Source organism: Hippoglossus stenolepis, chromosome 3 (genome assembly GCF_022539355.2).
Source record: "Hippoglossus stenolepis isolate QCI-W04-F060 chromosome 3, HSTE1.2, whole genome shotgun sequence".
In the NCBI taxonomy this organism is placed as follows: Eukaryota; Metazoa; Chordata; class Actinopteri; order Pleuronectiformes; family Pleuronectidae; genus Hippoglossus; species Hippoglossus stenolepis.
Genome location: NC_061485.1, coordinates 18911088 through 18937703, shown reverse-complemented (window position 1 = coordinate 18937703; position 26616 = coordinate 18911088). Strand labels below are relative to the sequence as shown.

The 26616-nt window shown below is 40.5% G+C and overlaps 1 protein-coding gene across 1 annotated transcript in view; it reads left to right on the top strand.

The window, feature by feature from the left end:
- Positions 1 to 26616, top strand: part of cpne5b (copine Vb) — a 103736-nt gene that overhangs the window by 62258 nt on the left and 14862 nt on the right. The window contains exons 7-14 of the mRNA XM_047339471.1: positions 1022 to 1085; positions 10169 to 10272; positions 11855 to 11959; positions 20076 to 20117; positions 20345 to 20420; positions 21942 to 21995; positions 22544 to 22605; positions 25516 to 25562. Coding sequence (XP_047195427.1) covers positions 1022 to 1085; positions 10169 to 10272; positions 11855 to 11959; positions 20076 to 20117; positions 20345 to 20420; positions 21942 to 21995; positions 22544 to 22605; positions 25516 to 25562 — 554 coding nt within the window. The remainder of the gene's footprint in view (positions 1 to 1021; positions 1086 to 10168; positions 10273 to 11854; positions 11960 to 20075; positions 20118 to 20344; positions 20421 to 21941; positions 21996 to 22543; positions 22606 to 25515; positions 25563 to 26616) is intronic.

Below are 26616 nucleotides of genomic sequence, written 5' to 3'. Positions count from 1 at the left end.
AGGAGAGTTAGACTAACACAACCCCTCTTCTTCAGGATGGTAACAGCCTTGGTGTCTCATTCTGAACAGACTGGAGACAGAAGAAAAAGGTCTGATTGAAACCAAAACATAAAGAGTTGCATTGATGAAGGTGGATAGATATGAAGGTGTTGATAACTTGATTCTCCAAATCAGACACACACACGTGATCCTGAGTTTACAAATAATTAAGTTAATTGAAGCTGAATTTAACTGAATAATACAGGTTTATTTTTTGCCTATTCAATTTAAAAAACAAACCTAACACCAGGTTTCTTGATAATGATCATTGATGTCAGTGTCACAGTGAAGTAAATCTACACATTGAGTACATTCACACTGTTGACCAACAGAGGTCTTGACAGTGTTGACCTTTGAGAGAACAAAGAGCCACAGTGTTGCACCATCAACCTTTTAATTAAAGCCTCCCCTGTGTGAGTAATGTTCCAGGAAAGAGGCATTATTTGTCATTCGAAGCCGTTAGCTTGACTGGACTCTGAATGTATTGGACCAAGTTTCTTTCATTCATTAGTGGAAAGTATGTCCGAGAGTATGTCCATAGACACTGTTCACAGGCACTGTAATAATGATTTTTATACCTTTTCCTCTTAAAACTTCTCATTTCATCATATGTGAATTCCATTTCCTTGGCGTTACAATTCAATTCCACCGGTCACCTTGAGCCGACTGAAGGACTGAAGAGATGTTGTCTTATTTGATTGGCTGCCAGCACTTCAGATATCTGAGCACAGGCACATTTACACCGTAAACAGATACATACACACATATCCACTGCTGGAACACAATCATATCACAAAAAGACGGGTTTGATTGTATTATAATAAATAAAGGATAATAAAAACTTGTGCTGATTGTGAATTGTCAAGGATGCGCCACAACTAAAGGACTTTGTGTCACTGATTGATCAGTGAAGATTCAAGAGAAAATGGATTTCCTTTCCATTTCCGTAAAGCTTTTGTTGTTTTCTTTCTTTCCTCCACAGAGGGATACAAGGGAAGAAATGTGGCTCCATCATCCTGTCTGCAGAGGAGCTGAGCAATTGTCGAGTGAGTGATCTCCCCTACCAAACCCACATTAGCAGGCAAACATTTGTCGACAAAGCCTGGTTAATAAATAAAAGTGCTATCTATCTATCTATCTATCTATCTATCTATCTATCTATCTATCTATCTATCTATCTATCTATCTATCTATCTATCTATATATCTATCTATCTATCTATATATCTAATCAATCTCATCCATCTCATCTATCTCATCTATCTCATCTCTATCCGTCTGTCTGTCTATCTGTCTATCTGTCTGTCAATCTGTCACACTTACACCAGTAGACACACACCTTTCAGAACACACCGATTCAGTTGCTCTCACTTTGCAGAGTGACCCACTGTCTAATGTAATGGCCCATGAAACACGATGGGGTGAGGGCTAATGGTCCCCTCAACCAGGACTGAGGCGTGAAGCTGTGAATGCTAAACTGGACTTCCAGCGCGCAGATAAGAACCGGATATTGAAAAGCAGGAGTACAACGGAGCAAATGGTACAGAGATAGGGAGACAGAGGAGGAGTAAAAGGGAGCGAAAGAGATGGCACCATGAGACAGAGAGCAAACAAGCAGGGATAAGATGGAGAGAAAAAGATTTGTGTGAGTGTGTGTAGGAGAGAGAGAGAGAGAGTGTGAATCAATACAGGATCATTTAATGCTCTGCATGTGCCAGCTCTTATTGTAGCTATAAAATCCGCTTGGCTAATGACAGTGTGAGACCAAGTCTTGATTAATTAAAACACAGCCCTGCCTGACCTTGTCTCCTATAGCCTGTGGGGACACATGCATTCACGTGCACACCCGCTTCACCCCTGTCACACACTTGTTTACGAATGTCTCTAAACTCAGTGACATACAAACACACCCACATTAAACGTGGCTAAGCCGGGTTCAAGCTGCAAAAAGCATTGTTGTATTTGATGTCACCACCTGGAATCTAGGCTTAAAAGATACAGAGCAGCTAAAGTGAATATATCCACTTTTACATCAATCCATGGCTCACATGACAGCTTGTGTGATAAAAGGTGTTGCTTGCAGTGATTAACTCTGAATATGTTTAGATGAACTCCGGGAAGAGGTTCAGAATCCCTCTGTGCAAACACAACCGGTACATCAATGTGAATGTGGAGGACAGACAGAAACAGGGTTGTAGCAGCGGACTTGAGCAGGCTCTCAGGGATAACCAAGCAATTTGTTTTTGCACAAACTAATGTTTTGCATGTGTCCTTTTTAAAGTTTTATTTAGTGTGTTTTGCATTGAGGCAGCAATTCCCTGTATCCAAAACAATTTTCTCCCAAGGAGACAAAGAAAGTAGCCTTGAATTTTTGATAAGACCATTACAAAGACGGATGTGTGAAAGTCCACTGCACCATCAGACGCCTTGAAAAAACATGTAGCTACTTCACAAGCTCTATAAATTCTTAATTTTAGCTCAACTTCTTTAGAGTGAGAGGAAGTATTTAGATTTAGACTAAATAACAAAAACAAATTCTGTGTTTTCACTATATGATCCTCATGTTGATCCCAGCTTCGTTATCCATAATTTTACCCTTTTCCCTATAATTCAGCCTGACAATGCATGGGAACAACATTCATTTAAATAGAATCTAAAATAAGGTTCTCTGGGTTTTTCAAAATATTTATTTGAAAAATACAAGTTTGTTATGATGGACCCAATTGTGGGTACAATAGGTGGGAGTGTGTGTGTGTGTGTGTGTGTGTGTGTGTGTGTGTGTGTGTGTGTGTGTGTGTGGGAATACAATACATTTGTGCATAATTGTGAATCAAACTTAAATTTTAGTTTGCTTAACTAGCATCTAACATTTAGACACAGTCCAAGTACATGGTCATTTTTTTTGGCTCTCATTCACTTAAGTGTTTCCTATGAAATGTGCTTTTGTACTAACAAAACAAGTGCCTGCGTTATGCAAAATGTATATAATCCAACACATTCATATTCTGCAGTGGCATTGACATGTTGAGGTGATTAACTGTATGAACTGGATGCAACTGCATCTCCTAATAATGATTTTTTTTCTTTCACCGACAATGTTAATGGTATGCATCCCCGTGATGTTGATGAAATGTGTGAAGTGGCACCTATATAAATTCATGCAGAGTGGCTGTGCTGTATTGGACAGCTGCACAATGCAGGTGATTTCCCTGCAGGAAAACTGACCTTGATAGGCGGCCGATGTTATAAGGTGATTATTTTTCTGTAGTGAGAAGAAGAAGATGGTTGCAAATAGTTTTTGTTTGTGTGTCTGAATTCTAGTAATGTTTGCAACATAACATCAGAAAACTTCACAGTCCTCAGGGGACGTTATCCATAATTTTACCCTTTTCCCTATAATTCAGCTTGACAATGCATGGGAACAACATTCATTTAAATAGAATCTAAAATAAGGTTCTCTGGGTTTTTCAAAATATTTATTTGAAAAATACAATCAAACCTGAATCAAACCTACTGTGCAACACAAACAACCCTATGATAGCTTTATTTACCTGGTATTTACATCAGGATTTCTGAAAACAAAGCCCACTGCTTCTCCACCAACTCATCTACTTTCTGTTTTAATTGCTCGAGTGTTTTAAGTGTGTTAATTAAAAAGTAAACATTATTCAATGTATTTTGAATAATTATTAAGGAAAAAGAATGCTTCAACTTGCACAGTGGGAACTTCGTCTGATCATTATTAGCACACGATACAAATTAGGTGCCGGCTCAACAGGATGCAAACAATTACAGCTAATCATAAAACCCTCTCCTACATCCTGATGCTACTGACTGTCAGCTCCTGCCCTCATTATTGCATTCAAACTGCATTACTGACTCCGACAGGACCATGGTCACAGTCAGGGGCAGGAAAGAAATGTAATGGCCCATGAATAAATACGTTTTATTTTTCTAACATTGCAACGGGATGTGTGAGCAGTGCAGAGTGGGAGCAGAACCGCCTCAGTTTCCCCACATCTCTCTGTGCTCTCTCTGGGAACTAAAGTTCCTCCATATGAACTCGCTGATGCAACCCCCAAGACGATTTTCATTCCGCTTTATTTGTTCAAATTTAATCACTGGGCTGTTTTGCAGCGTGTGTTTGGCCACTAACAGCTAATGGGGATGTAGAGAGGGGGAGCAAAAGGAAGAGAGAGAGCTCAAAGCCTATGAGAAACTCCGCTTTCTGTCCTCTTTCCTTTTTACCTCCTTAGATTGTGCACTTATGTAGTCAGGAAAATCACAGATTTTTCGCTCGAGATGAAATATTTTCATTTTGAGCAGAATTGTTGCCTCATCTCAAATGACGGATCATCAGCCTGAGTCGTGCTAATGGGGTAATCATGACTCTGAACCCTTTGAGAAGAAGCGTGTTTTGAAGTAATTTGGGTTCTTCACCAAAGTTGGCAAAATGACAAATTACCATGTAATACAATTACACAGTGTACGGTCTATTCCTTTGAATTTGTTAAAAAGAGAGTTCTATTCTGTTCACATTTAGCTTCCATTAGGTTTAGTCGTCATTCAGGCTTCTATATTTCTCTTCACACTGTGTAGTGAATCTGAGAAGCAGCATTCACCACACTCTCTGTGGATCAAACTAGAAGTCGTCATCTTTTGAACTGAGAACAAGTGCGAAACAAAATGTAAAATATAAAAAATAGCTAAATCAAGCAAGAAAAGGGAAGAGGAAGGAGTAAAGTAATGGTGAGGATCATGTATATGTCTACACGTGTTTGTGTGTGTGCACTGAACACACAGAGCTTCAAGTCAAACAGCAGGGAGTCATCTGTCATTGTTTATCATGTTAAATCCTACTGTCCCATCTCCTTTACTCCCAGAGACAAAAACACATGTGCTCAGACCAATTCATGCCAGAATGACTGTACTGAAAATACACTGGTTTGGCCTTTATACTAGAAAGAACATTTACTACCTTTACTCTTATCATTTACCCATTTCCTCTGTCACAATTAGAGCAAGTGGAACTCTTACTCAACTTAACACACACACACACACGCAAACATACACGCAAACACACACAGTTGTGTATCCATGACTTCAGAGAACATTATTCACGTCATTTCCTGGAACCTAAACTTATCCATAGCTACTACATGTCTAACCCTAACCTCACCATAACATGTCTTCACTGTAAAATGTTATGATTTACATTATGAAGTCTTCCTTTTTGTCCCCACGATGTGACTATAAAAAGAGATTTAGGTCCCCACAACATGAGTAATACCTGGACTGCAAACACACTGCTCTTCCCTTCTCTAATGCCACAAACATTTACAACACAATTACTCCCCTGAGGGTGTGGGGGTGTCTCTACCTATAGCCTGTCAACACCCCCCCACCCCCCCACCCCCTCCGTGTTAAAATATTGATAGCCTGATTCTCTCCATATTAACGGCTGTTGATCACAGACCTTTGCAAGAGTCTGTGTTCATGCCACAGAGCCTTAATGAGGCAGGAGCTGATGCATATTTAATATCTCCAGCACATTCCTTCACCATAAATAGCTTTAATGTGCTTATTAGTACCGCAGATATTTTTATGGTGTGTCCCTCCACCTCCTCACTCAAAAACGGCAATGATGCCTTATTTTGCCAACATTTATGTCTATTGATGTGAGGAAAACTAGAAAAAACTGTGTGCAGACAGCAAAGGAGCTTCATGCTACACTGATGACATTCGTGATGGATCAGTTGCTTTGCTCCAGTTTTTGATGTACAGAGATGTTGATTGTAAAATTGCTGTATGTGTCTTGTCTCATTTTTGTCATCTTGATATAAAACTCATTGGCTTTGATCTCAGCCTCAGCTGTCAATCATGATGTTTTCATGATGTTTGTATCAACATACACAAAGTGTGATAAGAACTAACATAAACCTGCCATGATTTGACTGTCCTATCTACTAACATGGAGGAGGATTTATGACTTGTACTGCGGCCGGCCACCAGGGGTTGATCAAGATGGTTTGGCTTCACTTTTGGAGACCTGTCATGTCTTCCATCTTTATAAACAGGCTATGATGTCAACTAGTCAGTCTTTATTTTACTGTACATGTCATTTTGCCAAGAAGACACAACAAAATAAGCATCGGTTATATATACTGTATATATGCTCATTGCTGTAATGAGCTTTCATATGTTGACCACCAGTGTGCATGGAGGTCAGACTGTCTTTAGAATTTGAATCAGTGAAGGTGTTGTGGTCTTACAACTCTGTCATAGTCAAAAACAACCGGAGCCTGTGGCTGTTTCTTTAATCACTTTTATTAGGAGCATTTATAAGTGCTGCCACCCGGTGCAGCCTAAACTGGAAGACTGAGCACAGTGTTCATGTGCAGCGAGTACATTGTCTCAGTTAGTTACTTGTTGAATTAGGTACTTGTTGAAACAGAAAGCATCAGGGATCAGATTAAATCTGTTGCCACAGAAAAAAGTCAGTGAGCAGCATGGGAGCTGATACTCCTCTACAGGAGTGTTTTAAAGAGAATGAAACAGTGGGAAGAAGAGCTCTGTTCTTGTGTACAGGGGGGTTGTGTCAAATGACATGTGGTGTGTGTGTGTCCTCAGGGTGAGGGGAGGATTAGAGATAAAGTTCCTCTCGCAGCTGGAGTGGAGTGAATGTGTTCATGAGTGTGTCAGGGGGGGGGGTATGCTCCCTGGCTGTGTGTGATAAAGAGAGAGAGGACACTGTGGTAAGATGCACACAGGCATTAAAATGGGAAGCGGCATATGTGCGCAGAAACACTCCTGCTCTCACTCTAGCACACTTGCAGCCCCTCACACGTTCTTGTGCTGATTTGCCGCTCGGCACGCAGCCAGACACGAGGTGCAAGCTGCAACATTAAAAAGCTATTAAGCTATCATTAGTGGCGCCATGGCTGCCCAGTGTAAGGCCTCAGGCTCCGACAACAACAGCAATCTACTGTTATAGCATCTGAATGTACTGTAATGAACCCACTGTGTTTCAGAGATTAGCTACAGCCCATGTGCCTGAGATAAGTCGGGTCCCTACTGCCGCCACATAGTGAGAGCCAGGAACAGGGATAGTAAACAAGTAGTGCGAGGCTCAACGGCACACAAGTGATTTATTTTGGGGATTTGGTAAAAGCTCCATGTTTCATGATAAACAACTGGTGGACAAAATGCACCATCAGGCTTATTTGTTAGAGAGAGCAACAGAAGAAGAGTTGTTTTGTAGTGAAAATGTATCTCCCAGCATCTGCTGCTGGTCTTTGATTTATCTGATGTGTGTGTTTGGCTTTTTATAGTGTTTGTTAGTTTATCTTATCCACAATGGCCTTCACACACACACACACACACACACACACACACACACACACACACACACACACACACACACACACACACACACAGTAAAATTATCATAAAGAGAGACCACTGTGCATAAAGAACTTTATTAACTGATTAATCGTTGCCAAGCTAATTACATTAGCACAATTCAACTCAAGTCGGTAAATATGAATATTGAAGCTGCGGTTCCTGAGTGTGGTCACTTTGTTTATAGCCAAGGAATCCATGTAATATCGTAAGATAAATTTTACAGATCCGATTTAATGTGGTCATTTCTGAATAGAGGAAGCATGTTTGTGCTCAAAGGAAAGCTTGTGCAGATATATGTTACTCATCTACTCATGTGAGAAAAATCAAGCTTTAAGTTCCAGAAACGGATGGAACAAATATGAGGTTGTAGAAGCAACAAATTAAATTTAAATTTGTTTTTCTTATAACAGCTTAATGCTACATTAGCCACTACCTGCGTCACACACCCACATCCGTTGAGATGACATTTCTTTTTTTGTGTCCCTAGTGACACATTTAAAGAGTCCTTGGTTCTCTTGAAAGGCGCTATATAAATTCAAGTTATTATTAAGATATTATTACCTTATCCATAAACATCAACATCGACAATGTGGGTGAGGACAACTCCTATAATCCCACGCTGCATCACTAGGTCTATTTTTTATCGTTTTGATTAAGAGAACCCTGGAGGCCAATGTTATGCACTGCATGTTTAATCGGTTACCATAATGTTCATGTTTTGCGACAGTAAAATATTTTCACTACAAGCCTCATTCAACCATTCTATCACACATCATTCACACACGGCACAGCTGTCAGAGGCAATGTGGGGTTCGGTGTCTCGCCCAAGGACACTTCAGCCTGTGGACAGGAGCAGCCAGGGATCAAACCAGTGACCTTTTGGTTAATGGTCGACCTGCTCTACAGGCCACAGCCGCCCATATTACACCACATATACTACATTATACAACCTATAAATAACCCAGGAAAATGGTCCAACAGGCTCAAATCTGTGTTTTGGGAGATAACATAACCCAACATGTTTCTGTGTTAATGCTAAATCAGTAGAGTCCTCTTTTTAGGTTCTCTCATAAGTAGCTTTGCCCAACTACTGTGTCTATTAATAGTTTAATTCAAATTTTAAAAGCAAAGAAGCAAAAAGCAAGTAAAAACTACCATTGTCATACAGTAGGTAATAAATAAGGATGTTAAAAGAATGTTGGAGGTGGAGGAAGCATTGATCTTTATCAATAACATACATTCTGTGTTTACACTAATCATCTGACAATGTAGTCAATTTAGTACATTTATAGATAATCACTATGTAATGAGTTGATCTTGTAGCCTTCTTAACTCCTGAACCCAAAACTCTGATTTAAAGGTTCAGTGTGTAGAATTTAGTGACATCTAGTGGTGAAGTGTCATGTTGCAGCTGAATACCCCTCACCTCACCCTCCCCTTCCAAACATGAAGGAGAACCTGTGGTAGACTTCAGTTGTCATAAAAAACAAAGGTGTTTAGTTTGTCCAGTTTGGACTACTTTAAAAACACGCTTTAGATGTAAATATAATGTATTTATAAAGTTTCCCATTCTAGGGTAAAGAAAACAACAATTTGTACAATTTAGATGAAACACACTGTAGTGAAAACATCACTAGGGTTATTTTATATACAATGTCTGCCAATAGATCCCTTTCACCTAAATCTTACACACTGGACCTTTTAATTTTTATTTTTTTTGTGTAACATCTTAACGTGAAAAGAATCCAAAGGTCTGGAAATGTTCCTACATTAAGCACATGATCGTGTTTTTTGGCTAAATCAAGAGGCGAAACAGACCTCAACATACATTAGAGAAACACAAAGCCCAAAGCAGACAGTGTAATTTGTGTTTGATGTTTCTCTGAGGCTGAAATGCTCTCGAAGCATCAGATGCTCCCCAGATGCTGTGACGGGTATCACAAGAAGTTAGTTTGACGACCATTACTCATCCTAGAATTAGACTTGGTAAGCAGCTGGCAGTAATGTTAGCAGGACTGCTGGTGGGTGGATATGCAACAATGGTTAGGTTCCTGCATACTTGAACAGAACACACACACACACACACACACACACATACTACTGGTGGAACATTAGGTTGTTTTAATAGATAAAGCTGTGCACTGGCTGCCTGCCAGTAGTTCATAGAGAGCATATGTCGAGGTGATAGTCACACAGCACAACACACACTGAAACAACAGACAGCAACATCCTTACACAGATATGTAAAGTGAATTTTACCAAAATATATTAAAATATATATTTTTTTGTATTATTCATGAAATAGTGCCTTCTGAGCCCTCTGTAACTTTTTTCAGCTGCACTTTTTGCAGTGTGTGTTCGTGTGTATGTGTGTGTGTGTGTGTGGAAAGGAAGCACTGAACATTGAGTCCTCTTACCCTCCTGCCAAAACGCGTTTCGGCTCATCTCCAGCAGATATTGTGACTCATGGTGGCTTTGAAGTGACAGGTTGACGTTAAAAGATCACCCAACACTGAACCCAGCTGAACACAACATTATCGTATCTCCCACTGAATCTTTTTCATTAAACTGCGGAGTTAAAACAGAAGAAGTTGTGTAAGAAGGGAAAATTAGGACACATAAATATTATGATCTATTCTGAAATTATGAAAAAAAGTTATGGTACCCTTCCCTACTCCAAAATTCATGTCTAATTCCTCTTACTTCATTTCCATATTCCCCTGCAGGACAGCGCCACTATGCAGTTCTGTGCCAACAAGCTGGACAAGAAGGACTTCTTTGGCAAGTCCGACCCCTTCATGGTCTTTTACAGAAGCAACGAGGATGGAACGTGAGTGCTTGATGTAGTTTGTGTTTTCTTAAAACAAGTGTTTTCTTATAACAATTGTTTTAAACAGCAGATGTTTCGCAGGAGAAGTTCAGGGTTTTGAGACATATGAAAAAAAATCTGCAATGCATGTGTTTCCTGTGGGTGTTTCAGCAAATCACAATGTGTTTCATCAGTCACGTGTCTTGTAAATGATGACATCACATATAACGCAAACATTTCTCATCCAGCTTCAAAGGGAGAAGCTCTCAAATATCGCATTTAGTCTTGGAGGTATTTATACGCATACGTTGCATCAGGTGTATCCCCGCCCATCCTTCCGAGGGCCACAGGGGGAGCTGGAGCCAATTCCAGCTGAGCTATAGGTGGAGTACACTGGCCAGGTTGCCAGTGTGTGTCAGGGCATACAGAGACAAACAACCATTCACTCATACACCTTGGGAAGCTGGAGTACCCGGAAAACATGTAAACTCCACATTTGATTTGAACCCGGCACCTTGTTGCTGTGAGGTGATAGTGCTAACCACCTCCCCATTGTACACTACAATATAAAGAATTAAGATGGAAGTCACTGATGAAACATCAGAGGACATATAGTGTGGTAGAGAGAAACCTGAAGTTGTGCATTGGGAGAGGAGGGGTTACTGAGGCATGCACAACTTAAGAGGCTGCACCGAGCCGAGCATCAGTGGTCGGGGCGACCGCAACTCCCATGACTATACACTATTACATAAATGACTCCGGGAGAGCAAATAGAAAAGACAGGCAGTTAATGCAAAAAGCATAAAAGCAAGAAAAAAACATTATCTGCATTTTCCATCAGGAAAAACACCGTCTGTTTCTGAGGCGGTTCACTGAGGGAAGCGTAACTCTCTCCCATCCCCTCACACTTTCTCAGTGCGCTATTCAGCCTCCCAAGGGGCTCTGCAATTGTGGCAGCGTCAGCCCAATCTAACTGGCGATACTTCAGCAAGTGCTTTGTTAGCCATCTTGTAGCTTTTCTCATTATTTTTATTCATACATAAGAGGGTAGGAAATGGATCCCCACAGAAGTGCGAGAACTATCTGTTGCGGGTGCCAGAGGGAGGGGGTACAAATTAAAAAGCTGTGAGGCTAAAAGACTCGCAGTGTTCTAAAAGGCTTGAGGCACTTAGTGGAGCGCAAGTAATCCGAGGCTTTGAATTTAAAAACAGTGATACGCATTGTTGCTTTTGGAAGGGATATCTGGGGGTATTTGATAGGAATTCATGAGGCTCTGCTCTGCGACACATTTCAGATGTCACAGAAATCCATTTGCATGTGATTGTCACACTTGTGGTCAAGGGGAAGGATTTAAAAGCCAGACTGAACAAATAGTCTAACTCACAAATAGCGGGGATACAGGCCAAGCGGTAAACAAAGCTGGGTACAGCCCTATTTAAGGTATCTCTCCTGTCACTTCAGGATTCCACATAGTCTTTTTCCATCTCCTCAGATACATCCTCCTCCCTTCATTTGCATATTAATCTCTCTCTCTTTCCTGGCTTAGAATATTGACGAATAATACTCAACCTTCTCTCCCCTAACGTTCCTCCTCCTCCTCTAGGTTTACGATCTGCCATAAGACAGAGGTGGTGAAGAACACATTAAACCCAGTGTGGCAGCCTTTCGCTATCCCGGTACGAGCCCTCTGCAATGGAGACTATGACAGGTACAATGCAACCCCCCCACCACCACCACCACCACCCCCCAGTTCTTTGCACTCTCTGATCTCGACAGCTGCTGTTTATCCTTTCGGTGCTGCACTTGACTCAATGCAGTATATCTCCCGCTGGTGCTGTTGACATTCTCTACCTTAATTGATTTCTGCTAGGATCATTCAATTGACTGCCTTTATGGCTCTAATCACAATCTCTCTGACTGACAAACTGCATACTGATGACAGCCATTACTACAACCCGAGGGTCAAGGAGTTAAACCAGCAGAAATCAATAGCAGTTCAACACGCTGCAGTGTTAAAGGTCCCCTTCTTCCCATTGTCACATTAGCACAAAACTGCTGTGTTCTTGGGACATCCCTTTTTTTTTTGCCAGAAAAGCAGAGGTCAGGAACAATGATCCTCTTCTAATCTCCACTCACCTCCTTGTGCTGTTTCTGTGATCAGCACTATTCCCTTAAAAGAAAATAACATGGCGACTGTAAATGTACTATTTTGACACACTTTAAGCAACTGTAACGAGCAAAAACGTTCTGTACACGTTGAGGCTGTGTGTATGCATGGGGCTGCATGGCGCTGTGCATACCAATCTTTTGGCGTTTATATGTACTAGTGCAGTGCCCGTTGTAAACCTGCTTATTATTAATGGGCTGTTTACTTCTCCTGTGGTAATGCTGGTTGCAGTTTTCTTTCTGAAACTGCAGTAATTGAGCTGGGCAAAGTTAAAATCGACTGCAGAACCCTGATACTGCACCACTGCTGCTGCACAAAGTCCTTTTCACCGTTTTGTTCAAGGTTCGGTGAACCTCAACTCGGTACAGAACCACGAACTGGAGAATCAGTGGTTCTTGCCTTTTGTTGTAACCACTGTTGTCAAGATCATCCACGTTCCTTTTCATGAGTCCAAGCCGCTGCTGCTACAGAGCGCTGGTCACCTGTTTATTCAAGGTTTATTGAAACTGAATGTATGAACTTGAATGTCCAAATCGTACCAAATTCGACACTGCACTTCCTTGGGCCCTTAACAATACACATGTCAAGTATGATAGATATGGGATCATAAATAGAGTGCAACATTGGTTTTACAGAGTCAGCTGAGAGACAATAGAATTTTCAATCAGCTCATGAAGCTGCTGTTAGCTAAGTTAACAAATTTGCTGATAATTCAACTTACAACAGTTGTCATTACAAATTTTAAAGAAGAAGGTTAGTTCCTGTCCACTGCACATTTCCTCTGCATAGATTTATTAAAAAGTTTGATGTTTCAATGTCAAGGACCTTTCTCAAGACATGTCAGCCATTAAATGACATGGTGTATAAATATAGCTCACAATTGCATGATAATCCATAGTGTGTCCATGATTAGATCGTCATTTCATCAAGAACCTGTTTTGACACCCACTGTTTCATAAGGAAAAAGTGGTAAATCTGCCACTGTCATCATTATAATGAACTGTACATGTTCCAAGAAAGAAAGGAAAGCTCATCAGGGGTACCAACAGAAAGGCTGCATGGGAACATTGCTCATGTTCAAGCAAAATATGATGAATCACTTGAGTATTAACTTAAAAATGAAAAATGATACTGTGAATTTTCTCTGTCCGTCACCGCTTAGTTTTTTGACGCTTTGGCCCAGCAACACAGGGCTACATTACCAGCTAAATATCTAAAATAATGATCGCTCGCGCTTCTCGACAGGCCAATAATTAATGTAGACATGTTGTGTCAAAGGGGAGAGGAATTCATTTCTCTCCCAGCTTATCTGCTCGCCTCTAATTTAAAAGACACTGCTTAGAAGAAAACAAGCTAAATCATGAAGGAGCGCCGAGTGAAGATGAAACAGGAGTGACAGACAGATTACTTTTTGTGTGGGGGGGGGGATATTTCATGTGGCGTACTGTATCCTCTCTCTCTCTCTCTCTCTCTCTCTCTCTCTCTCTCTCTCTCCATCTAATTACTGAGAACGCACAGAACCTGTCTTTGCTGTGAAAACTGAGATAAATCAGAGAGAAAGACAGAGAGACAGCTACGAATGGGGTTGCCTCAAAAACGTTCTGATACTTGGGAAGTATTAGGTGAAACTGTGTGAACCAACCAATCACACATGAGCCCAAGAAGGGGTCACTGCCCTGTCAGATCCAATCATACATGAGGGACTGATCAGGACTTCAAAGGCAAATCATAGACTTCTCCTGTGCCATGCAAAAATGCCTGCACGCACACACACACGCACGCACAGGAAGGAAGAGCATAATGAAATGTGACAAGGCACAAGCTGAAACAGCCTGAAATGCTGCAAGACTTGAAATATCACCAAGACGGTGCTATAAACAGATTTATACTAGTGCACAGTTGAGGAATAAACTTTTTGTGTCATTGTTGTGTTGTTGTTTTTTGTGAGGTGGAAGTGAGAATGTCTGTTTCTCCTTTTAATTAGAGACGCATCTACGATGGTGCATTATCACCCGAGCTGTACTCTTGCAACAAACACTGCTCCTGCGGCTGTCAGGACCTCGTAAATTACTGTTTACATCCATCAAAGCTTCAAGTGATTAGAAAAGTGCGAATGTGGTGCCCATAAAAAATGAATACGCTGAATAAGATATGCATATGTGTGAATGAAACGGGGAGCTTTTCAGTGGTTAATAATCAGTTTGTTGATAAAATGGAGTGTTAGCAAACTATTTGAATACAGTCCGCCAGTTTCGTCTGAATACGATACCACAGAGTTCTTGTTAAGGGCTAAATCAACGTGCCCCGCCCCCTCCGAACCGAGTGGATGCTCACTGATCCCCGTCGTATTGTGACACGCTCACCACGACCATGTCGAGTCTGTGAGGGTAACGAATGCACATAGAAGAAATGTGCCATGAGGCATCACTGGAAACCTCGATTGTTTCCGTGGAGAGGAATAGAAATATCAGACCCTTAATGCCACCTCAAAGAATTTGTATGAGCATTTCTTAAAGGTATTCACAGTGGCAACTTATGAACAGAATACATAATGTAATACCACAGAAATGATTGGTATAGGTACAGTTACAATTTTCCCTTTTAAATGCTTAATTTTGTTTATATAACATAGAGTCGTTAGTCCGTTAAAGTCTTGCTCACTTAAAAGACACAAAACACAACGCAGGACATTTTGAACATATCTAAATGCAGCCCTTGGACATGTTGCAATGCAGGGTCAACATAAAGAGACAAACAACCATTCACACCTAACAATGAGTTTAGAATCTTCAATTAACCTAACCCATATCTGCATGTCTTTGGACTGTGGGAGGAAGGTGGAGTCCCCAGAGAAAACCCATTCAGACACGACTGTTTCCCAGTCCAACACCATTAGATAACTGTAGAAGAAGAGGATGCAACAAGATTTCCCAGTCAAAAGAGCTGCTGTCAAACCTCAAACGATGGAAAACCATGGGGGAAATGTAGAGTTCATATTTGTTTCATGTGTTAATTTCAGAATGTTACAGTCTCATCGCTGCATAAGCATCACATGTGTTTGTCACAAGCGGGAGCTTCAATAGAAGTTTTAGGCACCATTTCACCCACTCAGGCTGTTTTCATTACACTTTGTCACATTTCATCTTTATTAATACAGACACTTTTTATGCTGTGAGGAGTTTTTCAAATGTGTTGATTTGCATTCAGCTTTTTTATGTGCAATTTAATAATGCACACAAAAATATGTTCTTTCAACCAACATATTTGATTTTTTAATGATTTGAATGATTTATATGAACTCCCAAATCAAATATCAAATAGGATGTGCAAAATTATTTGACCCTGAATGGTAAGAATAGTTACACAAGGTGCACATTACTTGTTTTTGGCTGTGGTACCGTCATTAGTTGGAGAGGCATTGCCTGTGGCTCGCTCACACTCATTATCTGGTTGGCACTAACTCTCATTTCAAGTCCAGCACATGTTGGAGGAGGCACTGAGGCACCTCTCTCTGTTGAGAGCACCTGCCTGCACAAGTGTGTCAGTGGACGACTGCTGATGATTTACTTTGCTCTAATTATATCAGTACTTAAGTTTGGACATGTTCCACGGGTTTGATGCATCAAAGAGTGAAAGGAGAAGCTGGAACAAGTTCAACGAGTTCATAGGTTTTAAAAGTGAGATCCAGTTTAGGCTATTTTCATTTCATTCTTTTTTTATACATACAGCACTCGGAAGAACACCAACCTTGGCCAAGGCCCAACAGTCCCCTTAAATTTAATCAGGCTGCACTAAGTTGTACACACTCATAAATGTCAGTCCCATAAATATGCCTCATTCTTTCATCTAGTTCCATGAATTATTCCAAGTGAAATTGGTGTCTATTAGGTAGCAGCATTACACAAACACTACCAAACACAGATGAAAACAAAACCAACCTATTTACTATTTACGTTGTATATCTTTATACCTGTGTGTGTGTGTGTGTGTGTGTGTGTGTGTGTGTGTGTGTGTGTGTGTGTGTGTGTGTGTGTGTGTGTGTGTGTGTGTGTGTGTGTGTGTGTGTGTGTGTGTGTGTGTGTGTACTATATTTTAATCATATCTGTTGGTTAAAAGCTTTTTAAGTATCTTACAATCACGGACCAGGATTGAAACACGACAGCCCTCCCTTGTCGGCTGGCGTCTGGGTGGCGGTTTGATTAGGCAGGCCGTCCTTCAATAGAACAGGCTCTAGTTGAATCCCTGGTGAGTTAACAAGGTATCCGTGAACAAATCCATCTCTCCATATGAACATTCAATCTCCTCGGGGAGGGACAGACTACATTTTGGCAAAAAGAAAGCAGACAGTAGGAAAAATAATAGGAGGGGAGGTGAGAAGGAGAGAGGAGAAATATAGGAGAGAAGAAAAGAGAAGGCAAGTACCCTTACAGTGTAACAGAAGGAAAAATAAATAGAAATCCAATATGTCAAAGGGCCTGTTCCAGATGAGTAAGTCCAGGAGAGGAGCATGGCAGAGTGTGAAGTGAAGAGAGAAATAAAAGGCTCTGTCAAGTTGTTGTACTGGATCCCCTGCTAAACGATCAATGTGTGAGGACATTTGAATTATCCACATTTTCTATGCATACATTTTTCACACCCTGTATGTGTTTCCTCTCTATAAGTATATAAGTTTTAAAAGTGAATATATATATTTATATATACACAGTGTATCTTTAATGTTAATTAAAACCATCTAATTAATCAGTTTGTTTTTATAACATGGCCCAAATTTTGTCTATTTTTATCCCTGTCAAAAGATCAGAGCTGATGAACTGCTCCCCGTTAAATGCAGTCCTCCTCAATTATATGTGCCTCCATTACTGAAGATGATTGGTGTTCATTACCTTTGAATAGCAGCTGAAGATATCTGTGGGAGATTAGTTTTGGAGTGTATATTGTTCTGAGAGTTCAAGGGGCCTCTTGAGGGTCTGAGCGCCTGACTCTTTAGGATACAGATTTAAAAAATGAAATGATGGTAGATGCTCTAAGGTGACATGATGTCCGCTTAAAGGTTCTTCATTTCAATAGCATTGCATTGACTAAAACGGCCGCACTTACACCTATGGCACTAAAATGCTTTCCTGCATACATAGGACTGGAGAGGCATGGCTTCTTCTCGGATTTTGCCCTCCTCCTTTTCTGCCATCTCTTCCTGTATTGCTCTTTACCTCTATCCCCCTCTTTTTTCATGCTGGATGAGGAGCATCATGTTTCTACCACCTAGGTGACAAGCACATTTCCTCTCGCTCAGAGCCTTGAAGATAACCTCAAAAGAACAAATTGTCACCGCGGAACGACACGTTCCAGGTGGCAGGGAGGAAGTTGGGCTTATTTCAGGCATCTTTCAATTCCTCAGTGACAGGAACGAGTGTCTGATGTGCTGCTTGCTGCTATTTCCTTTGGATCTGGGCTGGTGTCAGTTCTTGTGTAAGAAGAAGTTGGAAGATAGGGGGAGACACAGGGTTGAGATCAATGTGACTCAGGAATGAAAGTGCCCAAAAAAAGTTTTTCACTCTCGCTCCCCACACTCTGCAGAGACGTTGTTTCTGCAACATTTTATAGTCAGGATGATTTCCGTTTTTGCAGACTGGTTTGAATCTACGTGAAACGGGCTGAACTGTCACGATGAAAGGTTCTGGCAAATTTAAAAACTAGCCTACATCAGCAACCTGTGCCCAGGGCGTCACTGCGCTAAATCCCAATTATATTACGTTAGTAATAAGCAGACAACACAATCTACATAATAAGCCTAAGGATCTGTGTGTAGAAGGTTCAATAAGAGGAGAGGCAGAGGGAAGATGTTGTTTGCTACAAAGTTCAGATCTTTTCTGTTGTGACAAGGAAAGAAGACGTGGCAGCTGGTTACGTCCATACTCCTGCATTTGCGTTTGAAAATTGCATTTTTAAGGCATGCATGTCCCGCCGGACATGGGTATTGCCGCAGATTGCTCGAGTAATAGCTTGTCTCAATTGCAGTTGTATCGTTGTGGAGAATGCTGGTTAATTCTTCCTGAAGGGGCCATGTGATAGGAGCCTGACAAATCAGGGAAGGCTGTTGTGACTGAAAAGACCCATTCCGCAAGCGGTCGTCAGTGTCTCTGTTTCTGCCTGTCCAGACTGAAAGGTTGCTCCAGAGTTTTCAAACTAAAGCGAGACCAGCATTGTTTCAAAACTCCTCAGTTTTAGCGGCCCTAAATCGCCGGAGTAGTGTTGACGCCAGACGTATCCGTAGCAGAGTTGATGCTTTTGCAAACGAAAACGTAGTAGTGTGGATGTAGCCTTGGCAATATGTTGTATTCAAAGCCAAGAGAGTTGACTGTTGTTGTGAGAAATAAAACCATGATGTGTCGCTCAGTTGTCCTACAGACGAGGGTGCCACCTATCTGCATCTTGTTATTATCCTGGCAAGTATTCCAGGTTTAAAACTGATTGAATTATATCAATGGACTCTAGAATAACATCTTTTGTGATTTGATTATGATACATTCAGTGAATCATTCAGTCATAATGGACCAAAACAGTGTGTACAAAGTGAGCCTTGAGTATTTAGCCATTAAACTCCAAGGTTTCTGTGGAGTTCCACGTCAGACACCTGTTACTGTCGTCTGTCCTTGTTCATTCTGAGCTTTAACGAAGCTAATGAAGCTGTTGCTAATTATAGCACCTATTCAGACATGAATAGGTGAACCACACGTTCGTCATGTGAAGGAACCCACGGTAAATGTTTCTCTAAAACTTTGCTTTTATTGTCTATTTCTTAGCACAACATTGTCATGTGATATGTTCTCATAGTGAGTAAGTCAATATTATAGAATGTTTAGAGGCAAACTGTGGAGCAGGGCCTGCAAGATGACCATGATGCTCCCACAAATGTGGTTAAAAGCAAGAATATCGGTGACCTTAACCTCTTTTTGTTTTTATACCATCCATACCGCCATGGTGGTGGCAAAAACGTACCAAATAAGGCAGTAAAGAATCAGTTTTTCAAATATTTCTTAAATCAGCTTTGCAAAGGTTTTATGAAAGAGAAATTGCACGAAAGCATTTGTTAGACCTCAAGGACACACACACACACAATGTAGTTTCGACAATATACCCAACTCTTGTTTGTTTATAAAGAAAAACTCCAGAGGGCATCTGTTATTGCTGTTGTTTGAAGCAGCAGAGGACAGAACATTAGCAAGCAACACCTATTGGTTATTCATTATTACTTTACATCTGTTTCTGTGCTTACTTGAGTTTCCACTCTCACAGTCTTATAGGCAATAAGGAACTGTAAGTGAGAGGTGGACTGAAAGAGCAAACATACTTTCTCTCCATCTTGTTAAGATTAGTTCCTTTTTGATAGATGGCCATTGCATATTGTTTGTTCTCACCGGTACGTTCATTGGTCGCTGTCCTGGAGCTTTTAAAGATGTAGATGTTATAATTTCCATTTTTCTGAGGAACTGTTTGAAGACCTCTCATCCTTGTTGATTGGAGAATATTCATAGTTCTGTGTCAACTAGGAAAACTTGGCTGATAGGGATCATATGAATTGATTGAGAGCTCCAGAACAAGCCCCTGTGGTGATATGTATTTGTTAGTTATCGTGTGTGCTTGTTGCTTTTCATTTCAGAACAATCAAGGTGGAGGTGTATGACTGGGATCGGGATGGCAGGTGAGTCTGAAATCCAGCCATCACTGCTGGTACTGACATGAGGAAACGTACAATAACAATAACATCAACAATTGACAAAAGAATTGATGTGATTTGAGGAAAAACTTTTCCATATTTTCACCCAAGAAACATTTCCTGTCACAAAGTTCCATCTTGTTTTGTTTTCTGTGCCTGATATTTGTTTTTCTTACTCACTGGTGTTTCTCCGCCTTTATTCCATCTCCCAGCCATGACTTCATCGGGGATTATACGACCAGCTACCGAGAGCTAGCTCGAGGGCAGAGCCAGTTCAATGTGTACGAGGTGAGTAATTCCACTGATGCCCCTGTTCACAACTGTGTCTGTTGATTCCCTGAACATCGGGTGGCTTGGTTCCCATTTCTGACACAAGTGACGTTTCTATCTTTGACACCGCTGTTTCCCATTTCTCTTGTGCATTCCTTCACATCGGTATCTTACACTCCTCCAACAAACAAGTGCATTTTTATAAAAGGAATCGCTCCAATATCAGGTGTTACAAAGTATTTCTGCAAGTTTCCTCACCTCCCCCAAGCAGATGTTTCCTCACCCGTGTTTTCCAAAAATCTAAAATTTGTTTCCCAACAATAATCACGCGGATGCCTAAACACATACAAATGGAGGTATTAGCAACAGAAGGTAATAGGATTAATAGCAGAACAATCCAGGGATTTAAAATGATTGCTATTTCTCAATATTTCCCATTACTATGTCTCTTGATAGCCAACAATACGGCTCTGAATGCAAACAGTCTAGCCTAAAAAATTGATAAATGTAATAAATGTGTCTTATTTTATCGAAATTACCCCATATTTTGTCCAGAAAAAATATTTATTTTGTAAATCTTTAAGGAAATGTGAGGAAATGTGGGCTTGAGTGTTCCCACATTTGAAACTTTAAATATAACTGTAAAGGAGGACATCTCAGTACCGTCAAGCCGCTGCGGTTGGATGGCCTTTGACTGAAAGACAAATACCTGTCTTTTAGATGTCAGCTCCATTATTCACCACTCTTGATTCCTTTCTTCTTCCCAGTGAAACTGAAAGGCCCTTTAGTTTTTGCATCAACAAATTGTTGAGTGTGTCAGATAAATTGCCATCTCTCCATGTTAAATTAGGGGCTGTCACTTTCATGCCTACCAGCCATACAGAATGGAGGTAATGAGCTGAGACGTCTTTGGTCTGTGGATTGACATTTCTCTCTTGTTCTTGAGCCGATACAATGCTGGTGAAGTGGATAAGTCCTGCACCTTAAGCTTGTCTCGCCCGTCAATTCTTGCCTGAGATTCATTTTCCAGGCCCCCCTGTCGAATAGTTTGCTTATAGTAAACCCATAAATAGGATTTTTTTCTACACTAAGTGTTTTAAACAATCTTATGTGAGGTTTTTCCATTATACCGCTGTTATTCAGACATATAGCCCTTTCTTCCCTAATAGTTTTTCCATCAGTTAAATGGATAAACCCATTCTTCAGCCTCCAAACTATTCGTCTGCTTGATTTCTCCTCCTATCACCCATAAACACCTTTATCACATTGGATTATATTGAATTATAGAGTGTGAATGTGGGCAAAGGGGGTGAGATAAGACAAGGAATTAAATTTTTGTTTTTATAAATTAGCTTAAAGAACAGGGTACAATTGGTTGGATGGATTAGAGGTTGGCTGTGTCACAGTTTGAATACAAATCTTTGCACGTAAAAGCCATAGTGTAGTACATAGTCTAACACACTTCATAATCATGCATCATACTTACATAAATATGTGAATGTATGTAAGTAGTAGTCTGTCTCTCTGTATATTTTTTAGGTTATAAATACCAAGAAGAAAATGAAGAAAAAGAAATATGTCAACTCTGGAACAGTGAGTATGTCTCCAGCAGCTTATGAGGACTAACACTGTCTCTTTTCTGCTCCACATGTACCTCTACTCTATTTAATTAATTCCCTCTTTAATGACTTTAAGATTAGACAATGAATTAAATCATTTAGAAGCCAAAACATAATTCTTTTCTTTGTAGTTTTCAAATTCACCAACCATGTTATTAAAGATTTTGAAAGGAATTGTATGTAGAGGAATTAGGTAAAGATATAAAGCAGCAGTGAAATGTGTAAGTTAGACAGAAGGAAGGATGAAGAGTCTGCCGACCCTGAAGGTCACAAACTTTCACAGAACTTAGCCAGAAGTGTGGACTTGCCAGTAATGCATAAACATGTCTCATCCTCGCTTCAACTTTGTCCTGTGGCAATGTAAATAGATCAGTCATCAGAAAGCAGCCGGCTCACATCTTTCTCCAGAGGGAGAGCGTCAAGTGCTGAACCAATTTGAGATGTTGAAGTTTATTTGTGTCTAAGAGGAAAAACATCAGGATCCCTATGTTTAATCAAATCTCTCCTTGTCTTTCATTTCAGGTGACCCTGCTCTCGTTCTCTGTGGAGTCCGAGTTTACATTCTTAGATTACATCAAAGGAGGGTGAGTGGACATGATCGTCTCTAGAGCTAAAGAAACCATTACTGGCCTCTTTACTTACTTGTGTGATGCAATTAAAAAATAATACGGTTAATGAGGTTTCCTTTTCAATAGTATATCAATGGATTTCAGTGAAGGAAAGAAATTGTTTGGTCAAATTGGGGAGTTAAAGGATATTGGATAGATTTTATGTTCACATTTACCTGTGCGGGATGATACAGATTGTGGCCTAGTATAGTGCACACTAATGGTGGGTGATCTTCCCAAACCAAATAATATGACGACCTTCTTACCACACTATCCCAATCCCTGACCTGAATCACTGCCTTTATTCCTACTTTTGGAACATCCTGTTGGTAATATTCAGACTTAAACCAGAAGTGTAATGCTACTTATTTAAGGATCGGAATGCACCAATGTATTCAATTCAGAGAGACCAGGAACAGCTGTTTAACCATCACATGTGAGCTCTGTAAGACTGGTGGTTGTAATGAAAATAATAATGATAGTCTTCAATCGTACCTTGGCATCATCAGGTGTTTGGTGCTGTGGCTAATGTTGAAGGTAATGAAACCACTGTGTCTACAGTCACAAGTTAGCATACATTTGTACATTGTAACTGACCAATGAAAAGTTACTCTGACTTTATGAATAGAGAGAAATAGACCCTACGATAGAGACATGTATAATTTGGCCAATCAGCACATCTATTCATTGAGCAATCATTCTCCTGGTTTGTAACTGTAGGCTGGATCCACACTGTTAGGATATAGACTGAGTAGAGTTGGTAAAATGTCACAATCTCTATGGTTTGTTTAAGTAGTAGTTTTCATCTTCAGGATTGATTAGATGTGTTTATCAGAATCTTTCTGCTGAAGCTATTCTGCTGTGTCTGGAAACAACACGATGAAGCAGTGGAACCAAACCTGATGTAAAGTTCTGTGCTGTAAACCTGCTTGTTTATATATAAATTGTTGATTATATAATTATTGCTTATAGCAGCATTTAAAGGATCATTCAGATTCTGAAGGCCAGACCTACTGCACTAGAATATCAATGAAATTATGAAAAAGGAAAATAATCTGATTAGTGACACATGTCAAGCTATTAGAAAGACATCTTGATAGTTAATTACATGTAATGAGGATTATAAAATCAATGTAGTATTCATGAAAATGCATATATTTATATCCCCTTATCTTAATAATGTAATGGCACAAGTACATTGTTCCACTGCAACTTTGTTGAACTGATTTATAGTGTATGTTCTTAGAGGGAAGTGTCTGCTGAATACATTTGAAATGAGCTCTCTGAAGGTAAAGTGCCTTCAAAGGGGATATCAGTCCAGTGACCTGGGTTTAGTTTCAGAGCAGGAGGTTGTGAATAACAAGTAATTCTCATGTGATGTGTGCCTTCCAGGCGAGATGGGCAGTGCTGTGATCTGCATTGTCCCATCACAGCGGGTAGGCTGTCAGGGGTTTTATGGGCTGTGGCAGAGCTGACAAGTGTGACAGATTCCACTGACAGTTCGGGGCTTTGGTTGATCTATGGTACAATGAGCTTAAGGTTTAGTGGCCTCACTTCAAAAATATCATCCTCATCAGTCGGCCCCCACCTGCTGAAAGACACATCAGAAACCTGCTTCTTACAAGCGTGGAGCCTCTTGCTATTTAGAAAATGGATGTAAGTCAAGAAAGTGTGTCACAATAACAGCCCGAGCCCTTGGCTGTTTGATGGTCTTCTCTATGCTTGATATTAAAGCTGTAACATTGGGCATTAGAGGGTTTTCATCTTTCATTTTTTAATCTAGCTTCCTGGCACCAGCCCTTATCAGCAAATCATGTGTGTTCTTGTAAACTATCGTATCACACTGCAGCTTATCGTACCCTATCATGTTGTGCCATACTATTGTAATACCATATTGCATCGTATCATACCATCGTATCCCCAGCGTTGCATACTATCATATTCTACTGTATCGTATTGTGTCATATCAAACCATGTTGTGTTGTGTCGTATCGTAATTCACACACACACACACACACACACACACACACACACACACACACACACACACACACACACACACACACACACACACACACACACACACACACACACACACACAGTAGATAGGGAATCCACACCTAAAAAAGGAGGATCACTTTTACCATTTCCTATAGCGCACATTAACAGTTTTCAAACCTCTGTTCCATGTGTTCCCATGAGATCTAATACTTTCCACAGGACTCATGAATTAATAAAATGTAGTTTAATTAATACTGAGGTCAGCAGGGTCAGGCTGTGGCATATTCTCCGTCCCCCACCCAAACCTAAAGGTTAATGTGAATCTTTAATTTGTTAATTTTATTATTATTCTCTAGACTTCCCCTCTGGTGGCTCTCGTGAGAGGCTGTGCTTTGGGCCCCTGAGGGCCTCGTCTCGTTGTCATTAATTAACAAGAAGAACGGAGTGCTTCATCAGCAGGGAAAATTGGATTATGATTTGCTCTTAAGTGCTCCCTCAGTCTAATTGCTTGTTACCAAGCTCAGGCTCTTCAGCACCTCCTGATACACCTCCTGGTGGAGCTGAAGATTAACTGAGGAGTGTAATTGTTTAAATCTGATCTAACAACTGAGCGCCTGCCGTCTTGTTGCAGATGAAGACAAAATATTTAAATGAGATATTCAATCTTGATCTTTTTGTATCTATTTCCTCATAAGAAGTAATTCCCATATTTTATATATCGTGTTGCTCATCTTTAGTGATTAACCTGTCACGTTTTGTTGGTGTGAGAAAGTGTGTGTTTGTGTGTGTGTGCCTGCGAGACCACTGGAATTTAATGAGGCTTGGCATGTTATTTGTTTTCTGTCGTTGAAGTTTTTTTCCATGTCCTCTCCATCCCTCTTCTAGGACGCAGATCAATTTCACTGTGGCCATCGATTTCACAGCATCTAATGGTGAGTGATAGTAACGGCAAAATGTGTGTGTGTGTGTGTGTATGTGTGTGTGTGTGTGTGTGTGTGTGTGTGTGTGTGTGTGTGTGTGTGTGTGTGTGTGTGTGTGTGTGTGTGTGTGTGTGGAGGGTTGGTAAGAACAGATAGGAGTGCTCTCACACCCACAAACACACACACAGATGGTAGATGGCACATTTACAAACACAATACAACCTAAATAAAGGTTATATTAGGTTGCCTACTTGTTATTAAACACTTAATTTAACATGAAGACTTTTTAGTGTGGGAAGGGACTGAACTCAAATCCAATCACGCTACTAACGCCATTAACTACCCCTGACTGCAGTCCTCGGAAAGATGTATCTACAAGGAGGAGTTCTTCAGTGTGAATCTATTAGAGGAAAGTCCAACTTTACCATTTCCCAAATGAACATTCGTTAAACCCCTACTCCACTCAGCAGATATCCAATCGCTGCTTGGGACCTGTAACTATAGCAGCTCTGTCCATCTTTAGATTTCCCAACATACTGAAGAATTTAGTTTTTATTTAGTAATTTATTTTTAGCCTTTCCAAAACCAAAAACACAACTACCAGATGAGTGGTCTGTGTTTTGGTCTGACAGCTGTCCCAGCGTCATTAAAAAAGAATGGAGCAGAAACACAAGGGAGGCACGGAGAACTTGCGAGAGAAAAGACGCCCCCCTATCCTGGGAGTTGTCCCCATAATTATCATTGCGAAGATAACTATACAATTGTCCATTGTGAAAGAAAATGCATTGAAAGCACTTGTGCTAATTAAAGATGGAACATAAAGTGTTTTAAAGTTTTGAAAGACTGAACCCCCCTCTCATTTGCCTCACAGTGGTTTGCCAGGGTCAATATGTTTGTCCCAGTCCAGCCCTGTGGACAGGCTTAGTGCCACTAAGACGCTTGGTGTGGATTAGCTGAACAGTCAATATATCCATTCTGTATTCAACATGAGCTGTGGGTCAAGGAGACATAAAATCTGCTGTAACACTGTAACCTCTTGATAACATCACTTGTATTACATCTTGTC